The following is a 23,285-nucleotide window of genomic DNA, read 5'->3' on the forward strand; positions in this document are numbered from 1 at the left end:
GCATTCCTCATATCAGGGGCATCGTGGTGTCTTTGGGAATTGGGGAAATCTAGTCCAGGATGACAGCAGTGCAGTTCCTAGGTAAGCAATGATTGAGCATGAACAGCAGGGCCCTTATCAAAGCAAGACCAGGCCTCCAGGCATCATTCACGGCCGCTTTAACATCGCTACCCTCCATTTTTCTGGCTCTCAAATTCTCTTACGTCAATAGGTCCACTCCACTGTAATCAATATTTTTCATGTTTCACATCAGTGTTAGAGGTTCTAACACTAATTCACTCCCATGAATCTCTTCTCTTTCTACAAAGTTATATAAGGAAAGAAAAGCTTTGGAAAGTCCTTGTTGACCCAGGTGACACAGCTTCGGTGGGGTAGGGACAGAAACCCACTGGCAAGGGCTGAAAAGAGGAGGAGCTGCATACAGAGGAAGAACAACAAAACCATTTCTCCAAGAAGCCTGGCTGTGCTTTCGAGAGAGAGGTCAGCAGCTAGAAGAGGATTCAGGGCCAAGGGAGGGGTTTTTTGGTTTGTTTTAAGGTGGGAGAGATTTAAAGAAAATCAAAGAACACAAGAAAAATGTCCAAGTGAGCGGGATAGGGGGAGAGAGGAGGCTCAGGTAAATAGACTGGAACAACACGAGAGAAATGGAATCATTAACGGAGCAAGAAAATCAGACGGAAGAGGCTAAAGGAGGAGCTCTCCATTGAACCAGAGATGTTCCCCTGGGGCGGACCCCTGCAGTGGGTGAGCCCAGGTGCACATGGGGACGGAATGCCTGCTTTGTGAGTGGAGACACGAGGTCGCACCGCACTGTAAGCTGATGGTTAAGGAAGGAGGCAAGATGAGCATCTGAAGCAAAAACACCATAAGGAACAGGAAAGATAACTGACAGAAGTATTAACAAAGGGCTGCAAATAAGACAATTCAAGCCCAACTTTTCTCTATAGAAAACAAGCTCTACCACCCAACCAAGTAAATCTTTCACAGTCCACAAACACCACCCCTTTTCTTTTGTGTTGTACTGTTCAAACTCTAAGGGAAAAAATGCCAAAGTCTCTTTCATAGGGCAAATCTGGAGGCAAAGATCTGACAGAAGTTCATAGTAAAGAAATCCAACATCTCAAAAAAACAAAGTCCACATTTTCAGCTTTTTTAATAGTGATAGTCTTACTGTTACCAGAAGAATACAAAATATGGCCTTGGGATTGCTTTGGGCTATAACATCACCACCCATTTCTGATTTTCTAGTCCTGTGGTTTTGCTATGAAACATAAAGCGTTTTCAGTTTTCTATGTAATCACTCTTCTGATTTGTGAGGGATTTTTCCATGCACATTCTACAAAGCGCTGATTTTATGGGGATGATAGGATACACACGGTGTATCCTTCAGTGTTGGACAGATTTTGTATTATACACTTTGCTCTAAATTAAGCCTCTATCCAAGTAAAAAGAATGAGGTTGCAAGCATTAGGTGTTTGGGACAATTACCATGGTGTGTGTGTGTGTGTGTGTGTGTGTGTGTGTGTGTGTGTGTGTGTGTGTGTGTGTGTTGTGTGTGTGTGTGTGTGTGTGTGTGTGGGAGGGAGGGGTGAAGAGATTGAGAGAGAAAGAAGGGGGAATATGGACAACAGGTCACCTGAGGCATGTGTAATCAAAAGGACTATAGATAAAAACAGACCCAAGAGGCTGGATTAGAGCTTTCTTTAGTGGACAAGAAGGGACAAGCCTTAATTGAAAACCTGAGCTGGAGGATTAAGTCTCTCTGCTCATCAAGTTCAGAACTGACAGGGTGAAGGAAAGGGCTACGTCAAGCCCTAGCCAAACTAAATGCAACATGAGCTTTATGGAATGGAGGCATATGCCCGATTCCTTTTTCTCTTGCAAATACGCTCCCCATGAAGGAAACCGTAAGAGCCATCTGCCACAGGCACACACCAAAGGGAGGAGAGAGCATTGAGGGAGGGCTCTGAGTTTCAGTTGGAGACATTGGAAAGCAGGCAAAAGACAGTAGGACCATCTCAAACACTGAAAGCATGAGCCATAGCTCTGCAGGTGACCAAAGCCACACACACCCCATGGTGTGCAACACCAGGCACCACATTCCCCATGACTCCAATGTTTCACAAGCCCTCCCCTGACCTCAGTCTTGGTAGAAACCCCGAGCCAGCTCTCCCCTCAGGACACACCTGACTTCTCTAGCAGCCCCTGTTACTCATTCTCCCATATCTGACATACCAAGGGGCAAGGAGACCCATCAGTATTGCACAGTTCCCCACTGCCCCTTCCAGGCAGTCATACCCTCCAATTCCCTGCAGAAGCCCTTCCTGGCCAGTGCTCAATGCCCTACCCCACAGACCTGCTCTCATTCATCATATGTCCTCCCAGGGAGTGACACCATCCAAGCTAGGGACCTGAGAGACATGTTAGACACCACCCTGGTCTAATATGGCCCACATCCAGGTGGTCACAAGGTCCTTTGAAGTCTACCCCCCACAGCTCTGGAATATTTTCCACCTACCTCTCTTCCCAACTGTCACAGACCAAGTCCTTCAGGTCTTATGCTTAGGCTAGAATGGGAAGATCCTTGGTACCTCTTGTACATCTGGATCCTCTTCCAGGCCATGTCTACCTCCTAACTTCCGAGGCTTCGTTTGATCAGGGCTCCAGAAGACAAAATGTGGATAAAAGAGCTGTGGACATTGTCTTGTCAGCCAATAAGCCCTAAAGACCCACAATCAACTGGGTCAGTGTTTTTGATTGTCCTAATGTCTACAACTAAATCAACCATGATGGACAGATATGGCAAGAGAACAAAGAAATATCAGGCTACTGGAAATGTCCAAAGTTCCATACCCAACCAGCAAACCACTTATAGAACAAGCACGGACTTCATTACTATTAAAATACTCTGATATATACTAGCAAACGTAAGGTAGATAGCCAGTGGGAAGCAGCCGCATGGCACAGGGATACCGGCTCGGTGCTTTGTGACCGCCTGGAGGGGTGGGATAGGGAGGGTGGGAGGGAGCGAGACGAAGAGGGAAGAGATATGGGAACATACGTATATGTATAACTGATTCACTTTGTTATAAAGCAGAAACTAACACACCATTGTAAGGCAATTATACCCCAATAAAGATGTTAAAAAAAAAAAATACTCTGGCCTCACCTCATCCCGACAAAAACAAGACTGAGCCTTGCTAGCAGCTTCCCATGAACCGGTCAGTGCCAGTAATACATGATGAAATGATATTTTAAATGTGCCAGTTTCTAGAAATATAATATCAACCAACTTTGAGCAAAACTGGAGAACAAGCTTCCTAGACCAGGTCAAATCTTCAAAATGAGAATGTTAATTTCCAAAAAGATGTTTTCCTGGGCCAGATCTAAGGAAGAAAACGTGCAATTTGACATGCCAGGAAATGACTTAAAGGTCCTCTGTAGGCAAAGGGGGGCAAGTTAATTCGGCTCTGAGGTACAAAAGCCAGCCTCAAGAATGTGATTTTCATGGCACCAAAGAGAGAACATCCAGTCCAGTACTGAGAAATACCTCAGGAAAAGAGCAGTGACCAAGAGAAGGATTCTGAGCAGTCCCTGTTTCTACGTAGGATCTGCAGCTCAGAAAAGAACTTGTCTCAGGCTAAAACAGTCATCAGTTCATCAAAAGCTCAGACTTAAAAAGAGGGATCAATAAACCCATAATTATTGAGCATTTTCTACTCAAAAGGCAGTAATACCAAAGTAATGCCATCAGACTGTCCTCTAAAGGTAAAATGTTTAGTCAACCAACCAGCTGTTTAATTAGCACAATGCCAAGCAAAAACGGTTGACAAATCCTTTCTCTGAATGAGCTTCATTAACTTTCTGGCTCTGCTAATATATGAACAAAGTCAGGATGAATTTCACAGACCAACAAGTTTATACCAAAAACTTGACTCAATGAAACATAAATGAAAAAGTTATTATCTTCTGTGATTTAGAAAACAAAAATTTAAGAAGCATCTCAATGTAATAAGTCAAATATAAGAACTCAGGTATAAAGTAGTCAAATTAAAAGGAAGTCATCAAAGAACCCAGTCCTGGACCTCAAGTTAAAGGAAGAGCAATTCTAATGTACCAAAAGTCAGGACCTCAAGAAAAAAGATCAATTATTAACCAAATCTTCAAATCTAAAAGAGAAGAGAATTTTTACCATTCAATTACCTAAACCACTAAAGTGGTTTCTAAAACATTTGTTTCCTGACAAGATCATGTGAGCCCTGGATTGATCATATGTCAGTCAACACCAAATTGCTACTGACCTATTTCCACATACATGACAAAGTTTTCTTGGTATACCAAAAAAACCCCTTACTTAAATTTTACCATTTTAAAGTAATTCATACTCAATTTGGTTCACCACAATATTTGCTTGGCAACTACAAAGGCATTTAGGCTACTAATGGTACTTGGCTCTTCTGGAAAGAAAAAAAATGGGCAAATACACGTGTTTTAAATTACTTACTTCATTTTAACTCCCAGGTAAAAAGGAATAGAAGTGGTCACAATGATTGTGTCTGGAAATGACCCAAGGGCTCTACGCGGCCAACTTGATATATCTTTCACCTTTGAAGACCTGACTTTTCTTTCTACAGTGAGTCAGTCTGCGTTAGTCCTAAGTCTGAGCAAAACTCTTAGACAGAGACACTGAGGGTGAAGACAGCTGATGGGTGTGCCTGGATCACGATGTTGGCAAGCTGCACCAGGGCCCACCTTGGAGAGCAGCATTTGGTCGCCAACCCTGTGCATCTCAGAGAAATATTTTGCAGGGGAGGAAAGAAAAGGAACTGAAATCTTTTGCAAATAACACCTACTCTCAACCCTGACCTGACATTAATCCATTTTCACCTTTGAATTAGAGGAAGAGAAAAAGAAATACAAGAGGGAAATATGGAAGAGAAAAAGAGATAATAATGAAGAATGTTACAACATAGAACATTGGTTAAAGGTTCTGGAGTCAGAGAGACCTCAGTTTGATCCCAGTCCTGCCATTTAACAACTTTGTGTTAGACTTGGCCACTCTGCTTAATCATCATGAATCTTTGTTTTCTAATCTGTAAAATGGAATTAATAATACCCTACTGGGTAGTTGTGAGGAATAAAAAAAGAAAGATAAGTATGTAAAGCATTTAGCATGCCACTTGCCACAGAGCAAGGTGGTCAATATACAGTAGCTGAAGAAAGAAGAGGGGAAAGGATAGGAGGGGAGAGGAAAAAAGTCTCCAGGGCTCAAAGAACAGCCTGAACTCGGGACACCTTATGTGCTTTATAATCAATCTGAGAACATTTCCTAATGACTACATAATTAGCACTGTGCTCCATTCAGCAATGAATGTGTCCTCACCCTCCTCTTCTCATGGTACATACAATCCAGCCCAGGAAACAGAAATCACACACGTGAAATATGTAAAAAATAACCTACGTCGTACTAAGTCGTTAAATATTCCACATGTAGTAAAGCAAGCGCTGCGGCCACTTGGAGCGGGGAGCCAGTGAGCACTGGCTTGCGGGGGCCAAGTGTCCGGGAGTGAGTGTTAGAGATAGATGTGAATAGACTTATAGGAGAACGTGGGGGAGGCATGTCTGGCAAAGAAAAAGCCTGAGTTTTGCCACTGAGACACTGAGGATGTGAGCAGGGAGTCATGGAATGAGGACAGCCTGGGTTAGGGCGAGGACAGCCTGGGTTAGGGCAGGGACAGGCAAAAAGCAGCAAGTTTGGGAGCCATTCAAAGCAAAAATGGACAGGACTTCGGAATTGAATATGAAAAATAAAAATGAGGGGTCTGTCTGCATCTCTTTTGGATTCTTCATTCTCGTTTGAGGCCAAGAGTGCTTATTTCCACCTTCCTGGTATTTTTTAGGAGAAGACAAAGCACACTCTTCTCTTTGCCTAGATAGCGGTTGGCGTCCCCTTTCTCGATAACCAGGCTGCACAGGGCAAGGTTTACAAATGCAGGCTCCGCTGGGTCCGTATCCCAGCTCTGCCACTCACTAGCTGTGTGGTCTCGGGCAAGCAGGCTAAGCTCCCAGGCCTCAGTTTCCTTATCTGTGAAAGACAGGGTAATTCTGATACATCTCTCACAGACTGTTGAGAATACAAGTGAATCAAAACATTTAACAGGGCTTCCCTGGTGGCACAGTGGTTGAGAGTCCGCCTGCCGATGCAGGGGACACGGGATAAATTCTCCATGCTAGCAGAGAGGCACCTCTGCAATGTGCAGAGATTAGGAGAACTAGGGGAGCAGTGCCCTGAGAGAGAGCAAAGCAAGAACAAATTACAGAAGCAGAGACTGAGGTGGACCTGCTCTCCATTCTCCTTGGGAATTAGACACAAATCAGTGGTGATTATTCTTCAAATTCATTTTGCCTATATCCCAGCTCCAGGACTTTTGACAAAATGTCTCCTTCTTGTCACCCATATGCCTCAGAGCTCTAAAAAAAAAAAAAAAAAAAAAAAAAAAATTAACAAATTCCTTAATTCAGAAAAACTTAGAACAGTGCCTGGCACAGAGGCACAAATCCTATGTTCAGTAATTATCATTATTATTGTTTTATCTTTTACCTTAATCTTTAGCCAGAATATATCCACAGGAAGTGCAAAGAATCATCTCACACATGACTAAGGAGAAGGAACCAAGGGGAAACCCATCTTGGAATTGCAAGTTCATCCAAAACTACCGCTGATGGTGAAACCCCCACGCAAGACTCAGACAATCCAGGATCACAGAGAGGATTTGCGCCCATACCTGGCTTGGTGAATGGCCTCCATCCACTCTTTACCGTCCTGCTCCTCCTCACAGCGCAGCTCTAGTGGTTTCTGACCTTCATGGCCAAAAAGAACAGTAAAGTAATACTGGAAAGAAAAACAAACAAAGTTATGTTTTATTTTCCAGGCATAACAGCATAACAACATGATATTTCCCTACAAAGGCTATAGGTTTACAAAATGCATCAGCATTACATAAATGATATTTCAAACTGTAATGACACTCCCAGTTCACTTGGCAATGACTTTCTACCTGGAAGATACCATAGGATGCATCTTAACACCCCTCAGTAAGATTCAACTCACAGTATCTCAGATACAGAAAAGGTATTTGATAAAATTCTACACAAACACACGATTAGAATTCTTCGCAAACTCCAAAGTGAAATTTCTGAACCTGATAAAGGATATCAAGCAAAAACTTACTACAAACATTTTAGCTAATGGTGAACTATTACAAGCAACCCTTCTAAAATCAAAAATAAGAAAAAATGGCAATTATCACCACTTGTATTTACCAATTCTGTCTGGAGGGCAACATAGAAAAATAAAGGAAAAAAGAAATGGAAAACAAGGGGGAAAAATCATTTTGCACAGATGATGTGTCTACATTAAAAATTCATTGAAAAACTATTAAATAAGAACATCCCTCAAAATTGTTGAATATAAAATCAATACACGAAAATTTATTGCACTTTGACACAATATCAACAAATAGGAAACAACTTTGAAAACACAGCATTTGCAATAGCAAAGAAATATAAATGACGAACCTAAGAAAATAAGTTTATCACCTCTAAAGAGTAAATTAATCTATACTTTCAATGTATTCTAAAAAAATTACCAATAGGTTTTCTTTGGGTGGAATTTGACAAAAGTGAATCTAGAATCTGAGCTAGGGACAGGAGAAGCTGTCACTTTAAACCAGTCTATTTGAGGCTAGACATATTAATACCAAACTGAGACTGTCTGGGAAGGAAATATGAGTGGAAAACTTTTGATTTTATGAGAATTATCAGCAAATACACTGGGCCTGCTCAAGACTTCATCCTGGGCACAAAAAGGACCAGCCCCACACAGCTGCTCTGAGACAGAAAACCAAAGACAAAACCCGAGTTTTTTCTGTTGTCCCACCTTCCCACCCTACCCCCAAATTTCTCTTTATTCAGTGTGACTGTTACGTACTCATTTTCTTCAAATGAATTAAAAACCTTCAGGACAAAAGCTTTTAGTCTATAAAAAACATTGAATCACTATGATATACACCAAAACTAACATAATATTGTAAATCAACTATAACTTCAATTAAAAAAACGTTCAGGACAATAATCCTAGAGATAAATTCTCAAAGATCCTAGAGTTTTTGGCACATTTTTACAAAAAGGGGAAAAAAATGGCTAAGAGACCTCGTGTTACTTGTGCATAAATCATCAGCCAACTGAGGACATGTCTGTGAGATAATCCACCGCACTTCCCCAAGGACAGTCCTCAGCCCCGTACATGACAAGATGTCTTTAATTCTTAAACCTCTCGCCCAGCCAGAGGACTAAATGCTATGAACTAGGGGGAAATAATGTGATGAAAAGGCCACTAAGAATGGGAAGAATTGAGTTTAGCACTGTATTCAATAAAGCTCCATTTAAATTTGAGAGGAAAGGAGTCGAAACTCAACAAAATAACAGATCAGTGGCTTAAAGGGCAATCCTATAAGTGATGGCATTTCAGCAACAGCTGGTTACCAGCCAAGGCCAGACGCCCCGTCCAGGAAGAGGAAACATTTAATGAACCTGATATTGAAAGGCTGCAACCAGCACCTAAACAGCAGCTGCTGCTCGGGAACCCAATTAAAAGCCACCTTTAAAAGACAGCAAGGTAATTATATTAAGCAGAGTACATCCAAAGGTTAGACTATGTCTCAGGCGTGACAATGATGGAAAAAGTTTTGAGAAGTACAGGTTACGTTTCCAGGAGTTCAAATTCAGCTCAACCACAAATACTCAAACACTGCCTCTGCATATCTACCTGCAAATTATTCAACTTAAGCCATTCATCAAAAAGTTTTCTTTGTGTATTCTGGCCTCATTCTGATATGAACTCAGTATACCATGGATCTATGTGCCAGACCTGGGGCTTCAGGGGTCCCCTTGGGGATCAAAAGCATCAGCAGACACCCTTGATGGTACTCTGTGACCTCTGACCTGCCCCACTGCAGGAAACTAGGAGGGGAAGTTCCAAAGTACTGGGTCATCCTGAAGTGCAAGGAAGAATTAAAACAGTGATGACCTTGTTTATGTCTTTAAAGTCAACATCTACAATGGCAGTGAGCGTCCCTTCTTTTTCTCCTTGGACAGGTTCACCTATTCCCAAATATATTTCTCCAGGCAGATGCTCTCCCAGTGCCCGCCCCCATATTTGTGCCATTAGCCAGCCTTTCAATCAAGTGTAAACCTGAACTCACTCATTACCTTCCCTCCCTCCCTCCCACCTCCTAATGCTCCTCCTTGTACCTGCTGCCCTCGCAGCTATTCCTTCTCCACTTGTGCTTTCTCTGTCAAGTACGTCTTTATCCAACAGTTGTCCCAGCTAGGAGCCCCAAAGCCACCCTCAACTTCTCCCTCTTATCAGCCCCACGTTGGGTGTCACCAATGCTCCCTCCTAAGACTCTCTTCTGGCTTTTATTATCCCTCACCTAGATTACTGTAACAGCTTTATCACAGATGAAAATGACAGATATGACAACTTTGAAATACTTTCCAACTGAGACTGCTTTAACTTATAGCTGGTCTCTCTCCTTCGTTACATCTCAGCTGCTATTACAGCCCAAAGTGGGAGGTTAATGGCCCCTCTGGAAGTAGGACTGGGTGACCTAGGGGAAGTCCCAGTGAGTTGTGAACACAAGCAGAAGGTTGAGGACCTAGAAGGGTTGATGGCAAAGCCAAAAGCCGAGCAACTTCCGTACCACTTTCCTTTTGGAGCAACAGAGGATGTCATCTCACGCAATGTTCTCTTGCCCCACTCCCACCCTCGTGACAACGTGGGGTGGTGACCCCATGGGTAATGACCGTATCATGTAAATCAGTAAAACTATGCCACAGCGGTTAGGTAAAGACAGGGCCTAAGTTTTGAGTTTAGCTATCCAGAGCCCCCCTAGTATTCAAGTGGTGTGATGTCCCTGAGGGTACCATGGAGGACTGTAGAGGGAAGGGGGCTATCAGACCTCACGGGGTGGGGGTGGGCTATGCAGCCCCAGTAAGAGCCAAGGTGTGGCCGTGTAAGCAAAACGGACACCTGGACCCTGACTGACCTGAGAGAGCATGACCGCAAGTTACAGCAGCCATACACTTTAGCAACAGATGACCAAGGCAGAGCCAGAACACCACCAGACCCCAGTCAGCACCAGCAAGGACCGCCCCCCAACCTCTGATAAACACACACATACAACCTCAAGGGCATGGGACCCCCCACTTACTGAGACACCATCTTTGTGAGGCACAGAAGAGAGAACGCATTACTTTTTACATGACTGGAGCAGACTGAATTTACTACTCTCAGCTAAATGCAGGTTCTCTTTTCTCCACTTACTAAGTGGGGAAGGGGTCTTAAGGAGAAAGTCTGGCCAACTTTAAGGAAAAAAATGTTTTTGAACATCTAAGTGCAGTGAGGGTAACTCTACAACCCTGTCCGCAGTCTTACCCAGCTCCCTCCAGCCCAAACAAGGTGGCCAGAGTTCTCTTCCTAAAAGATAAATCTGAGCTTTCGTATCCGCTTACAAACCCTCCCTGGTATTCTCAAACACCCACACCAACTGGCCCCAGTCTCCATTTTTAACCTCATTTCTGCCTCTTTCCTACAAAGTACTCCACACTCCAGCCAATCAACCCATCACTCCCCCAAGAAGACAGACAAGCTGTTTCCTCAGCCTCATGCTACTGACAGAGTATGGTCTCCAGAGTCACCAAACCTGGGGGCGAATCCTGACTCCTCCAAGTGGTAACTCTGAGACCTTGGGCAGGTCATGCAACCTTTCTGAGACTGAGTTTCCCCTGGTCAATGAGAGGATAGAGAAGAAAGAGACCTTACAGGATTGATTAGCTGACACGCAGTGCCTGCACCCAGGAGGCACTTAACAAATGTTAATTCCCTTCCCTCTCAGTGCATCTCTGTCTTGACTTTCTTCATCTCCAGTCCCTTCTCCACCTACACACTCTTATTGAACTTTCATGACTCATGTCACGAGCCATCAATTCTGCTAAGAATCTTTCCCGGGCACCTTCTGGCAAAAAGGAGTCCCTCTCTCCTCTGGCAATAACCCTATGCACATTGTTCTCACATCACCTTAGAGTCGTCCATGCATGTGCCTCTCTTCCTTGCAGGACTTGTCCCTTTGTACCCTTGATCTTAGCACTGTGCTGGGCACACACAAATCCCTCGATAATGTTTGGTGAATAAATGATCATCAGTAAAGAAACATGAGGTATAGTTAACCTAATAAATTTGCTTCAAACAGCCACACATGACAATTTCATGACTATATAATCACATCCAGGTAGACATCCAGAGAAAAGATTCAGAAAGACCCCTAAAGCTACCAAATACTTATTTTTATAAGACAGAAAACAGAACATTATGATGTTCTTTACAACCCCCTAGACAAGCAATAAGAACAGATACTGTAGGTTGGCAGATTCACCAAAGGGTCTTACCTCTTACCTACGATAACCATAAAATGCCAGAAAGACAACATAATGAACAGATCTATGAAATTTAAATGTTCAGGGTCTTATTGGTATCTATTGAAGCTTTATATGAATTTTCATTTTTCAATTGTCTGGTTCTTATTATAATGGGTTTGCTGCTGTTTATGCTATGTGTTTTTGCAGAAAGAACAAATGTAACCCAATATGAGAACACAAGCTCACTTAAAACTCTGGTCCTTAGGCTTCTGCAAGTTAACAAGTTTATAGCTAAAACAGTGGCAGTTGCTGGAGGATGGTATTATAGGACCACTCACTTCCACATTCTACATTTCTGTATTGTTTGAATCATTTACAATAAAGACATAAAGCTATGTAGCCAACAAAAATATGCTCATCCCATTTTCAAATTGTTTGAGTCATTTATAATAAACACATATAACTAAATAATCAGCGATAAAGATAGTATCCATTTTCAAAACTATGTCTAGGTCTCTATAATACTACTTATATACCCAGAAAAAGTAAATGATGTTGGTCAAATCAATGATGTTCAAAAGAAGATTAAAAACCACTGTGGGTTTTCTTAAAGTATTTGGCAGTAAAATAATCTTTTAAAAAAAACTGCTGTGCCATATGTATTATTATTTTGATGGTACTTCAGGGTTTTAAATTATTACATATGTTGTTGACATTTTTCAGTTTCAGATTAAGAGAACTAAAACCAACGCTCTCTGCAGCCTTTGAGGCAGAAAATCCTCCTCGAATCCTCTTCCCACACTTGGCTCCTGTCTGGGAGGGATGGGAGGCCCTACAGAACTTGCTATGGTCTCCTCTCCAGAGGCCACATTTCTGACCCTGCGAGTCAGACACTGGATGGGATTAAAAAAAAAAAAGATGGATGCCTTCCAAATGTTCCCAGCTTGGTGACTTACACACATGGGGCTAATGATCATGAGAACAGAGCGACCTGGAGTGGTAGTGCCTCTGGGACCACAGCATGGCTCTAAAGCCAGGAGGAGCTCTCAAACCCCACTGGGGGCCTTAGGGTCTGGCCTTCCTGGTCCCCAGGAATGTGAATAACGCTACCGAGTGGCCCTCTGCAGCCCGGAGCATATTCCTCCTGCAGCAGTCCCATGTGTTGCTATGACCATCCACGTCAGTCAGAAGGGAGACTCCAAGTGTCCCTGGATGTGGAGATGGATGAAAACCATGGACAGCAATTCTCCAGTCTAGGTGCATCTCCCAAGCAATAACAAACTCTGTGCTCATGTTAATCTTGCTATGATTCATTACCTCCTGCTCTTTCTCCCTTCTCCCCTTTCTTCTTCTTTCTGTAACTGCTTGTAGAATGGAAATGAAATGCATTTTAAACATTTGATACATTTGACGAAACTGAGCTTTATGTGCCCTTATACTAATTTTCACTCCTAGGGGTTTAACTTCACCCAAACTGATAACTATCTTTACCATTCACAGGAACTTCAATTAATGTTCCTAGTATGTGACTGGCCCTCTGTAAGAGAAAAGTATCCCACCCCTGAGCCCTAGAGGCAAAGACAGATCGCTCTAAATCTGATTTGCTGCCACTGACCTGGCAGTGTGTGAGAGAGAGATAAGAGAAGACAGACTGAAAATAACATTCAGGTGGGCATAAAAAAAGGGGAAATACGTCATGTTTTTTGATACCATCCCCTCCCCTCCTCCTCCTGGCATTCCTACTCTTTTGTATTCCCTTGCAAGGGACTTCTCTGCCCACTGAACCTGGTCACCATTGTGCCAGCGGATGGGGCACACAATGAAGAAAAGCCTAAAGCATTATATCCTGGACCCAGCACCATTGGTCTCTGGAAGAGAAATCATTTCACTCTCCTGCCTCAGGGACTGTTTTTATATAGTGGGATCATTTCTTGACCACAACTCTATCTCATGAGTACTTTTAGCTCCAAAGATGACTCTGTGTAAATTAAAGGAGACCGTATTTTCCAACTACTTTATAGACTCCATATTTTCATATCATGGTTACAAGCTGAAGCTCATTCTTTTTTTTTTTTTTTTAACTCATTGGTTTATCTATTTATTTATTTGGTCCTCATTGCTGTGTGCAGGCTTTCCCTAGTTGTGGTGGTGCGCAGGCTTCTCATTGCGGTGGCCTCTCCCGTTGTGGAGCCCAGACTCCAGGCATGCAGGCTTCAGTAGTTGTGGCTCGCGGGCTCTAAAGCGCAGGCTCAGTAGTTGTGGTGCGCGGGCTTAGGTGCTCCGTGGCATGTGGGATCCTCCCGGACCAGGGATCGAACCCGTGTCCCCTGCATTGGCAGGCGGATTCCCAACCACTGCGCTACCAAGGAAGTCCCTGAAGCTCATTCTTTATTGTTAAAACATATGTCAAATCTCCTCCTACTTCCTTCCTTTGTTCCTTCTTAAGAACAAAGACCTAAGGTGCTGAAGGCTTTCCCCCTCCCCACTGGTTCACTTTCTTTTCAACTCTGAGATTCAGCGGTCTTGCCATGGGCATATTCACTTCAGTACAAGCCGACTTCACAGATTCATGTCGCACCTGAGCAAGCAGTGTGGTTCCACAGAAGGTGCCCGAGGCTAGTAGGAGGGACATCAGGATTCTGAGTGTGAACTCTGGCAAATTCCTCTCTTGCTGTTTGTTCTTGGGCGAAGTGAAGACAAGGCCACCTCTCCTACTAACCCCAAGGTGAAGATAAAATGCAATAACACACATCAAAGTGTCTTGAAAAGCATGAAGTGTGTCTTGTCATTCCTGTGGTGGTAGAACTGCCAGATCTCACCGGGAAAGCAGTCACCTCGAGTCTGCCTCGGACACCGCACTTATTCCAGCTCTGCAAAACTGGGTAATTCAAGTGTTCTTCCTGCCTTTTCCCCACTGCTTTCCTCAGATAATAGTGCATGGGGAAAAATAAGGATGTATTAAAATTATAAACCAGCACACTGGGTACCTGGTAATTAAGAAGAGATCATACTGTTTTTATTATGGTGGTTGTTGGTTGTTTTGTTCTTGTGGATTTGTGTGTGTGTGTGTGTGTGGTTGTTTGACAGTCATGATGAAAAGATTTCTAATTTTCCCAAGGGCTTAGAGAAGAGCTGTATTTTGAATTTTCAATGACATGCAAGAATTTGCTAAATGATTTGTCCCAACAGAAGCCAACACACACTGTAAACTTGAAACTATGAATAAAGCAGAGTATTAACATGCATAAAATCCACACTATGCTACAATATCAGCATTTAAGAACTGCCTCAGAATGTATTCTTCTATTAAACATATTTAAATGGACAGGAATTGAACTTAGAATCCAGCTTAAGGAGTAAGAGTTTGCCTCCTACTGTGGTTTTCTACCACAACAGGAAAAATACATTGTGTCTGGCTTCCAAATTTCAGAGAGAAGTGAGTCAAATTAAACTGTGCCAAGGGGTCAGAAAGCCTGTCATTTTAAGAATGGCTAAAAGAACTTGATATATTTGGATGTACTTCAAATCTTTGAAACATCATCATATAAAAATTGCAACAGAGAAACTTTCAGCAACCAAGGGATCTGAGCTCCCATAAATCACCAGTTTTACTGAAATTTATGAAAAGGGAAGCATGATGCATGGTGGCTTAAGTCATCATCCCTGACTCACAGGAAAAGGTAATGATTCCTCTTCCTGTTTTGTTACATTCTCACTTAAGTGCATTTCTCTTGTATTACCACTCCAGACAGGGACAAGATGTTATTGACCATAACATTAGATCTTTGTGACTGGCTTCACTCCATCCCCAGTCCTCCTGTTTACTTACTATCTTTTTTTTTTTTATTTTAACATCTTTATTGGAGTATAATTGCTTTACAATGGTATGTTAGTTTCAGCTTCACAACAAAATGAATCAGTTATATATATATATACATATGTTCCCATATCTCTTCCCGCTTGCGTCTCCCTCCCTCCCACCCTCCCTATCCCACCCCTCCAGGCGGTCACAAAGCACCGAGCTGATCTCCCTGTGCTATGTGGCTGCTTCCCACTAGCTATCTACCTTACGTTAAAGAGAGACATCTAACTCATGTCTGCCTAGAGCCACCGACTGAGCACACTTGTGAATTCAGTCACCAATGTCACAGCCTTCTCGTACAGCAAGGCAGCTAAACTTTAGCACCATTCCAGTGTCCATTCTATCCTGGCCTCTCCTGAACTAGTCTGGAACTTCTAACTTCACATGAAACCCCCAAAACCTTTTTACTTCATGCCATCTTCATCACTTTCTCATTTCAACCATTGGTTTTACTTATTTCTCATTTGCCAACCGTATCAAAATCCTTTAGTAGCTGTAACATACTCTAGAATTTTACCATTAAGGTATGCAATAGAGGAGGCACATAAACAACAGTTAGACTACTGTTCTGATTTTGCTGTTCAATATCTCAGTTTTTATTGCATGGCAATTTACCAAAGTGGGAGTAAAAGGAAATACAGGTCTAAATAAAGAAATAATTAGTGCCTTTTAAGAGGTAAAGTCTTTTATGACATCGTGCCTGGTTTATATTGATAATCATCAGTTACACTTATCAGATCAACTAAGAACCACTGTTACACTGATGGTTTTTAATCAGAAGCATTGGGTTCGTAACAATACAAAACTGACAGAAAGAGTCCTTTGAAATCTTATTTCATTTTTTACATTTTAGGTGCTAACTACTCAGCAATAATTATTAGCACTTTAATTCATTGAGCAAACCTCAAAGATGGAAGCCCTAATAATAATGATAATCAAATAATAATGATCAAATGCATAGCTCATGAATCAAAAACTGGATAATATAAAAAGATTAATTTAATTAATTTTATTTATTTATTTAATAAATAAAGAAGTTTTCTAAATCAATAAGGAAAAGCCAAATATCCTAATAGAAATGTGGGAAAAGAAACAGAATATTCATTTTCCCACAACCAAAACAAAAATTGACACAAATAGATGAAAATATGAAAAAGAAATGCATATTAGTACATTAAGACTATCTTTTCAAATTGCAATTTTTTTAATAATAAAATCCAGAGTTAGGAAGTGTAATGTGCTGACTGAAATAAAAACGGTTACAAACTTTGTGGAGATGGTTGGCAATTTATATCACAGACTATAAGCTATTCTCTGATACTAATGAAATCATTAAAAATACATTCAAAGACTTATGTCTAAGAATGTTTATAGCATCACTAACAATAATAAGTGTCCAAAAATAGGGGACAAATTAAATTATGGGATATTTAAACTGGAACACTCTGAGCAATTAGATTAATAATCACACTCTGTAAGAATATTTTCAGGCTAGCCCCTGAACTATGCATAACAGGAAAAATTCCAAGGAACCCTGTGAAAAGTAACAGCTACAAGACTGAAAAGACTGATCAAAGATTTCAGCTACTACCCACCACAGGAAGACAGAGTTTAGAAATTGAGTCTGCCAAGTAAGCTGCGTGCTAGAATAAAAATGAACATTCTTCAAAGGAAAACAACATAATCCAGAGTCTTTAAAATGTATTATCCAATATGTCCAATATATGCTAAAAGATTAGTAGGAAAAAAACAACAGGAAAACTAGGGCCATAATCCTGAGAAAATATGACACAGATGTTGAAATTAGCAGACAGAACTTCAAAGCAGTTATTTAAAATGTAGACAAAGACAAAGGAAAAGAGTTATAATGAGAACTCAGATGGGGAATCTCAGCAGAGAAGTGGAATTCTAAAAAAGGAGCAAATGGAAATTTTAGAAATGAAAAGCATAACAACTGAAATGAAAAAAATAAATGGATAAACATAATTGCAGATTAGAGACTGCTGTTTCCAATGAAAGGGTAAACGTAGTAAACCTGCCACAAAGAAGACAGTTGATCTCCTTAAAAATGGTACCATATGAAGGCTCAGTGTTGATCTCTATTGCTGTCAGTTTGGACATTTAGCACAACAAGAGCTAGATCAGTCTTAGTAAGAATAAACTTATTATGTTGGGCCCATGAGTAGCCTCCTTCTCTGCCACAATGGTCATTTTGTTCATATGCTCATTGTATCAGGATTGGGGTGACCAGTGACACACATTATCTGAAATAAAGTGGCCTGGTCAGTTTGTCGATTTGGTCATTTAGTGCCAAGTAAACTGCCTGCTAGAATAAGAAATGAACACTCTTCAGAGGAAAATAGAATAGAATAGAATCCAGAGTCTTTAAATCTCTCTAGTGGATGCTGCAGAGATTGTCGCACTTGGGGCTCACTCCTATTTGTCCATCCACATGCTTCTACTCAGGTCTTGCTATCCCCAAACTTCTAATCCTTTTCCTTCCAGGTCATTGATGCCAGCCAGAACATTCACCACTTCCCGTAAGTTTGTATATGTTTGAGTCTCAGACCACTTCTCTTCCCACACAAAGTGGATGATCAGGGGCACAGTCTGATAGTCTACCCATTGGGAGAATTTCTCATCACAGTCTTTCAAGGCCATTTGGAGCTGACCCATCCGCAACCCAAGCTTGGGCTTTTCCCTTTTCCTTCATTGAGTTGTACAGGATCCCCTATACAGCCACGGGCATTAGCTGAGAAAGGGGTGCTGGTGTAACAGTGGTGGATGCCGTGGAGGTAAAAAGTAAAAATTGTGTGTCAGAGTTGTCCCACCACAGGCTGAAATGGTTGGACCTTTATACCACTGCCTCACTCAGTCACTGAATGTGGGCTGCTTCAGGAGGAGTGTAATCTTGGACAAGGCAGCTCTCTGCAGCTGTAGTAGACTCTGAAGGAGCTGACAGCTAGAGACTGTCTGCTGACCAACTCCCTGCAGCTGGGTAGCAACTCTTTCTTTGAAGGGGGATCTGGCTGATGCACCTCCATGCCTAGCAAAATCTCAAATGTCCCTCAAATGTCCTCAAATGAATAATAATGTGGTACATTAGTACACCGGAAAACTATTCAGCAAGAAATAAATAACTGCTGATACTCAAATAAACGTGTACGAATCTCCCCATAAACTATTAATAATTATACAGGAAAAAGCAACTTTTTGGTGAAGAACTCTGACAGACACCACCATAACCAAATGAATAAGCTAAAGAAAAATTATGAATTTATACCTATGGAATGGGAGAGAGAGAGAGAAAGTAAATGGGGCAAAGTATTCATACCTAGTGAATCTGGGTAAAGGACATACAGGAGTTCTTTGTACTACTCTTGCAATTTTACTAAAGTTTGAGATAATGACAAAATTTGAAGTTTTTTAAAAGTTAGGTTGCTAGAAGGCAAATTCACAGTCATATCTCCACATATCTAAGGATCTGCTGTAAAGGTTCGGTTACATTATAACATTTCCATTGACAGGGGAAAAGGTCAGTAAGTCAAAAAAGCAGGATTTAGAGCGATAGATGGAATGCAACTAACCATTTACTCTAAAAGAAAAATAAATATATGTAACATCTTTTTATTTATAATATGTATGTTTGTAAATGGATAAAGAAATATACTGAAAACACGTACTAAATGAAGAAAACGTAAAAGCAAATCCCATCATCCAGTAATTCTACTTCCTAGAGAAACACTCAAAGAGCACATACAAAGATGTTCATTGCAATACTGTTTTAAGAGCCAGAAAAAGACCACAATCTAAATATCTATCAATAAAAGGATAGCTAAATACACTATAGTAAACCATGAATAAGTAGTTTAAAAGAATGAGCTCTACATGTGCCAACATTTATAGGAAAGGCAATAAAAGCAAGCTAGAGAATACAGAATTCACATTTATGAAAAAGTATCAATGAAAAAAATGAAAATGTTAACAGTAGTTACCCCTTAGTAATTATTATCTTCTTATTTATATACTTTATGCATTTTTCAAATTAGCCATAATGAGCATATACATTTTAAAGACACAAATATAAATAGTCCTATGAATGGTAAAGATTTGAAAAATACTCAGGGTCAGTTAGACATTTTCCTGCTTTAAAACAAAACAAATAATGCTAAAGCATCGCAACGTAAAAAAGAGGGCTATATGGTATGCATTTACTTATAAGCAGAAAAATGTACAATGAATTGCTGGAAACATTTATGTAAATAAAAGGACTTGGAGCACATCTGGTGGACATGCCTGGCTATTAAATACCAAAGGAGCAGGATTAGGAAGGGAGCTCAAAATGTTTTCTGAATGAGAACTATTAATGATGGTTTTGCTGGGCCTCTTCCCCAAAAAAAGACTGTTAATATTAAAAATACATTGTCACCTCATTTGTTGATAGCTGAAAGCTTATGGCTGTCAGACATTTAAAAGAAAACGACAATCTCAAATCTCCACAATCAGAATGGCTAAGAATACCAAACTTCAGTCCTGGAAAAGAAAATTCACACATGCACATGTTCATTAGCTACGGCTTTATATTTTTGCTGCTTCTCCAAAAATCCTCAAAAAGCTAAACCTCTCCCAAATTCTCCAAAGCAGGGTGTCTTTAATTTAGTTTATGCCACACTCTAATTTCTCTTTGAGGAAGACATAACAAGTAATTCAGCCTATGCCTTATGCATTTGATTCTTTTTTTCATTGTGGAAATACAAGCCAAATGCCACGGCTTTTGTCTACCCTCTATGTAAATTATTTACCCCTTTTGAAAAAGTTTATTTTTTGCACATGAAAATAATCACATTAATCATATAAATACAGAAAATATAGAGAAGCAAAATTAGAGGGGGAAATTTACCCATAATCCCAACATCACCCAAAGACAATCATTGTTAAACTTTTATGTATTTCAATACATTCTATTTTCTAAAAGCCAGTTTAATATAGCTGAGCTCATGCTGCATATGCAATGTTACTCCAGTTTTTTTCAAGTTACATGATAACCTAAATATGTTTCCATGTTACTTAAAATGTGGTAAACATTTATAAAAGCCTGTATAGCATTGCACAGAGAGGATATACTACAGTTTACTTAAATTTATTTGCTTATTTTTGAAACATTTAGAAGGTTTTCAATTATTCCTCATAACATTTTGGTACATAAAATTTTTAATTTGAATATTGACTTAGTCTGTTGATTGAGATTCTCAAGAGTGGACAAAAGATATGAATAGTTTGGGTTTTTTTTTTAACTTGTTTTTAGATTTTCTTTAGGGATCTTTACTCCATGTTTGCCAAGGTTGACACAAGGCTGCATCTGATGGGCATGATAATCAGCTACCCAAACGACAAACACTCACACCACAATTCCAGCAACTGAGTGGCCCCATTCGTGAAACTATAACTGGAAATCATAAGCAGTTGAGTATTCCTACCCTCTGGGAGCTGACACTCTCAGGGGAGCTTCTTTAACTTGGGCAGCATATGATGTTCATGTCTGCATGTTCATGTCTGGGCATAAGAATAGCTAACATCTATTCAGTGCTTAACATACGCCAGGCATTGCATTAAGGTTCCTTCTGTACTTTCTCATTTAATTCTCACCATGACTCCATGACTTATTCCCATTTTACAGATAGAGAAATAGGCTTAAAGAAGCATGGCCATCATCCCCGATCCACAAGGGCATGTGCTCTAAGCTGTAGGCCCAGGACAGTAATGGACTCACATTCAACCAAACACACTGCTTCCTATTCTCTGTTGTGAAAGCTTAACACATGGCAAAGCTAGCCAGGTCATATGAGTCTAAAACCCTGGACTCTGACACAAAGGTCTGCTCTGCTGAGCCAACTCACCACAAAGGATGGACCACATGGGAAGGAGAAACAGATGGGCTGGAACCTGGATAGACAGTAGGTATGTCCAGAAAATAAATTTCCAAAAATCATCAAGTCTACACAGTTTTACCCCTGAATTTTATAATGTTCCTATCTGCTACCCTAACCATTTCTATCCTCATTTCTAATCTTTATATCAACAGCCCAAGAGACAGCAGGTGCCACAAAAAAGGAAAGGAGGGAGGGAGGGAAAAAGAGAAAGAAGGAGGGAGGAAGATATCCACTCAATATTTATCAACCACCTTATTTTAGAAAGTATCATGCTGGTATGTTATACACACACATGCGCACACACACACACACACACACACACACACAAACATACATATCACTCTCTGGTCTTAAGGACATTACTATTTAGCTAAGGAGCCAAACTGGGCACTCATAAAACAACTGAATAACAATGTAAGACTAAATAACAGTGTAAGGTGTGTCAAAGTGCTAAAATAAGCTGTACGAAAACGGCAACCATCATCATTCATTTTTTCAGGCTTGAGACAGTTGTTCCTGCATATCAGACCATGCATCCTGATTTTGGCCTATTAGGAAATATTTACTACAGATGAAGACAATAAATGCTACAGGAGATCAGTGCACAAACATCAAAATACAAATAAGCCGCTCCCCAAGGCCAAGTCCCAGGGGACTAGAGCATCCAGAAAGAAGGACAGTACAGAATATGGGAGGAGTAAGTGTGAAGAAACCGGCAGAAATGAGGCAGAGGTCTCTTATTAGATGCTCCTGGGGAAGTTCGGGGCCTTTAGAACCTCTCCATTACTGCCACTGCCGAGGGATGTGGACACTTCTGTCGCTCTTTCCAGTCACGTCTCCACGTCCTACTCACCCCCTCCCAAACAAGGATGCCCCATCTCATCTGCTTGCTCAGCATTTCAGTGGGCTGGTCTCCTCTATGGTGGGGTCACTGCTTTGAAGAACAACATGCAGTCACCCTTCTCTCTCAGTTGTACTTGCAGTTAGGGGAGTAAGCTCAGCAGTCATCATGGAGAGGCGGGTGATCCTGAGGGTCGCCTTTTCCGGTCCTGATGCCAGACTTTTTGAGTTCCAGTCCCCTTGATGTCCCTTATGCACTTACATATCCTTAGGCAAGTTGCTCAATATCTCTGTCTTTCAGTTTTTGCATCTAAAAATGTGGCTGATTGTTACACCTACCTCACAGAGTTATTGTGAAAATTACCTGAATTCTTCCACGTAAAGAATTTATGTTCATGAAGCTATTTTCACTTACAAAATTTGGGTTTGCCCTGCTCTTTATTTGCAGGGCCTGAGTACACAAGGGAAATAGGAAGCTCCTCTTTCAATGTCAAGCTCAGTCCACACTGCCCTACACAGTCAGGGGGTGAGGTGTACCCAGATTAATAAATCGGCCTTTGCCTCTCATTTGACTGGATATTCTTCTACACATGGTCCATTGGTGATAACCTCAGAGGAGGAAAGGAACACAACCCCCTAACAGAAGGGTTGTAAGGTTGCAACAATTGATCAGATTTTAAAGAGCCACATAAACTACAGAAAATAAATTTTATTCCATAGGTAATAGTGATTTATTATATTTTCTTGGGCTGGAACCATGAGATAATAAAAGCTGTATTTCATAAGAATTAACCCGGCAGTCATACACAACCTTCTGCGGAAAGTCTCTGTATCCATTCAAACTAGGTTCTTAAAGGTTAAAAAAAATCCCGCACTTATGATGTTTTTCACATTTTCTAGCCAGATTTTTTTTAGCCAGATTTTTAAGAAGTCTGTATTACAGTACTAAATTTCAACAGAACAAGAACTGTGACTCTGATCTCTTAAATCCTAGTGCCTGAGTTATAGTAAGGGCTCCATAAGGCTGATTGAATAAATACAAAACAGTATTTACTATAACCAAAAGAATACCGTGAGAAAGTTGAGTTTGATGGCACAAGTTAAAAATAAAAGGGAAAGGGCTTCCCTGGTGGCGCAGTGGTTGAGAGTCCGCCTGCCGATGCAGGGGACGCGGG

At 41.0% G+C, this 23,285-nt stretch overlaps 1 protein-coding gene across 1 annotated transcript in view; it reads right to left on the reverse strand.

Moving 5' to 3' along the window:
- Window positions 1-23,285, reverse strand: part of RASGRF2 (Ras protein specific guanine nucleotide releasing factor 2) — a 230,889-nt gene that overhangs the window by 166,924 nt on the left and 40,680 nt on the right. The window contains exon 2 of the mRNA XM_007451722.1: window positions 6,786-6,892. Coding sequence (XP_007451784.1) covers window positions 6,786-6,892 — 107 coding nt within the window. The remainder of the gene's footprint in view (window positions 1-6,785; window positions 6,893-23,285) is intronic.

The sequence above is a fragment of the Lipotes vexillifer genome, unplaced genomic scaffold, assembly GCF_000442215.2.
Source record: "Lipotes vexillifer unplaced genomic scaffold, Lipotes_vexillifer_v1.1 scaffold740, whole genome shotgun sequence".
Taxonomy (NCBI): domain Eukaryota; kingdom Metazoa; phylum Chordata; class Mammalia; order Artiodactyla; family Lipotidae; genus Lipotes; species Lipotes vexillifer.